General features: G+C 46.0%; 1 protein-coding gene across 1 annotated transcript; it reads right to left on the bottom strand.

Annotated features, from left to right (window-relative positions):
* Window positions 1-578: 578 nt before the first annotated feature.
* LOC149179624 (uncharacterized) lies at window positions 579-1,193 on the bottom strand. Its single transcript, XM_089413600.1, has one exon. The coding sequence runs from the start codon at window positions 1,191-1,193 to the stop codon at window positions 579-581; it is 615 nt and encodes a 204-aa protein (XP_089269726.1).
* Window positions 1,194-2,996: the final 1,803 nt, after the last annotated feature.

The following is a 2,996-nucleotide window of genomic DNA, read 5'->3' on the forward strand; positions in this document are numbered from 1 at the left end:
AACCTGCACCCTCATCTGGTTTCCACTTGCGGCTTTGTCTTGTTACTTCGCCCGTCATCGTGGGCTCATCTGCCCTCCTAGCTTGCTTGTCCACACAAGACTCGGACTCGCTTGCTTTGAAGGCTTGTGGATGATGCCCTTCTTCACTTCATCGTCCGCCTATGTATATGCTTTCCAACCGTGCAGGTGGGTTGTGTCACCACCAAGTCGATCCACCATTTTGGCCTTAGTCATATTTTTGCACGTCGGCCCAAGTGTGGGGGCGACCCTTAACTCGTCACTCCCCTATAAACAAGTTGACATGCGCTCTCCCATACTTGAACAATTTTTTACTCTCATGTGGGTGTGCCCCTTAGCTCGTTGGTTGACCCGTCTCATCGGTTGGGAGCGCTCGTCGCAACTCATCGGTTATGTGCGACTGCCTGACTCATCCACCCACGCACCCCGACGACTCGTCCTCAACTCATCGGTTAAATGCACCCATCGTGCATGCCCGACTCGCCCAAGTGCAATGATGACTCAGGGGCCTGACATCCTCCCCCACCAGAAGTCATTGTCGTCCTCGGCAATCCAGCTACTCATCTCAACTTCTCATCGTACTTCGCAATCTCCTTCCTCCATCTCCATAGTGAATCCTCCATTTCCCAACTACTCTCCTCTGGTGAATCCTTCCATTTAATGAAGAATTCTGGTCGTGTGTTACTCCCAAGACCCGTCATTTGAAGAAGCATGATCTTTTCCAAAACAAGGTTCGGTCTGTCAACAATCATGGTTAGCCCTCTCGGTGGCTCTGTCCTGTCTAGATGGTGTGCATCAAGTCGAAACTTCTTCAACTGACTCATATGGAAAATAGGATGTTTCAAACGCATGTGGTTCGGAAGCTCCAACTCATATGCAACTTCTCCCACTCGCTTCTTCACTCGGAATGGCCCCTCATACTTCCTTGTCAAAGATCTCGCAGTCCCTTTCGGTGGCTGAAACTGATCCTTGGTAATCCTAAGAAAAAACATATCTCCCACACTGAAGTGTGCATCCCGTCTATCCTTATCTTCCCATTTCTTCATCCTCCTTGTAGCTTCATGCAAGCATAACCGTGCTAACTCCAAGGTCTCCTCCCATGCTGTCATAAATCTCTTCGCATGTGGACTCCTCAAGAAACCTCTCGATAATACGGTGTGAGGAGCAACTGGCATTTTTCCATTCACCAACTCAAATGGACTATACCCGATTGCGGAACTCTTATGCATGTTGTAGCTAAGTTGTGCTACATCCAAGAGTTCAGGCCAATTCTTCTGATTAGCCATCACATAATGTCTCAAGTAGTCCACCAGTAGTGCGTTAATTTGCTCAGTCTGCCCATCTGTTTGTGGATGGTAACTCAAACTCATCAACAACTCTGTCCCGACCAACTTGAACAAAGTGGTCCAAAATCTACTCGTAAATCGCGGATCTCGGTCCGACACAATACTCAATGGCATTCCCCAATACTTCACAATGTTCTTGAAGAACAACTCAGCAATCTTCTCGACTCCACAAGGTATCTTCGTTGGAATGAAGATGGCATACTTGGAAAAACAATCAACCACGACCATGATCCCATTATAACCCTGCACCTGTGGTAACTAAGTAATGAAGTCCATGGTCTCTTCGGAATCAACAAAGGCTGCAACAATCCTCCCTGTCTCTGGTTATCTGATTTGTCCTGCTGACAAATAATGCATGTATGCACATACTCCTCTACATCCTCCTGCATCTTCTCCCAAAAGAATCCTCTCTCCAACAATGCCAAAGAACGACGCTGCCCTAGGTGGCCAGCCCATGGAGAATTGTGGCACTCCTTCAAAAGGTGTCTCCTAAGCCCTGATGTCTTTGGAATGTAAAGTCGGTTCCCAAAGAACAAGAATCCATCTCATAGAAAGAACCTCTGTGTCTTCCCCTCCTTCACCTGCTTCACAATATTCTGCACTTGAGTATCAGTCTCAATGCTTGCTCGAAGCTTATTCTACATCTCATCAGTCATATGTACCTGACTCCTACTTCGTGCTGCCCAGTCTTCTTCCTCCTCAAGTGCGGCCAACTATCCCTTCCTACTAAAGGCATCTGCAACTGCATTGAGTCTACCCGGTCTGTACTCAATAGTCATGTTGAACTCTTCCAAGAAGTCTTGCCAATGAACTTGCTTCGCTGACAACTTTGGTTGTGATGCAAAATAACTTGCTGCAATGTTGTTAGTTTTGACAACAAAAGGATTCCCAATCAAGTAATGCCTCCATACTTGTAAATTGTGGATGATTGTAGTCATCTCCTTCTCATGAACTGGATACCTTCGTTCCCTGTCTTACAACTTCTGACTCTCATATGCCACCGAATGCCCATCCTGCATAAGGACTCCTCCTATCGCAGAATCTAAAGCATCTGTGTGTACCTAAAATGGTCTCTCGAAGTCAGGTAACTTCAGTATCAGTGTTTTAACCATCCTCTTCTTCAAGTCTTCAAATGTTGTACGACATTTCTCCATCCAATTCCATTGCTTATCCTTCTTCAAAAGATTTGTCAGTGGCAAGGTCACTTTGGGGTACCCCTCTACAAAATTCTACTGGTATTTGGTCATCCCCAAAAACACCCTCATATCATGGACATTTTTCGGTTCAGCCCAATCCTCTATTGCCTTCACTCTGCTCGGCTCCATCTGCATGTGCCCCTGGCCCAGAATGTGCCCAAGGAACGGAATCTCGGTCTGGGCAAACATACACTTTGACTTCTTCAAGTACAACTGACTCTTCTTCATTGCCTCAAACACCAAAGCCAAGTGTTTCTTATGATCCTCCATGTTATCATTGTATATCACGATATCGTCCAAGTATACTACTACGAACGAATCCAAATATGGACATAGTACATCATTCATCAAAGTGAAAAATGTGGCAGGAGCATTGCACAACCCGAATGGAATAACAAGGAATTCAAAACTTCCATACCTTATCACAATCGCGGTC

The sequence above is a fragment of the Pinus tabuliformis genome, chromosome 3_2 (assembly GCF_031772625.1).
Source record: "Pinus tabuliformis cultivar Carrire ecotype Pingquan chromosome 3_2, CPIR1, whole genome shotgun sequence".
NCBI lineage: Eukaryota > Viridiplantae > Streptophyta > Pinopsida > Pinales > Pinaceae > Pinus > Pinus tabuliformis.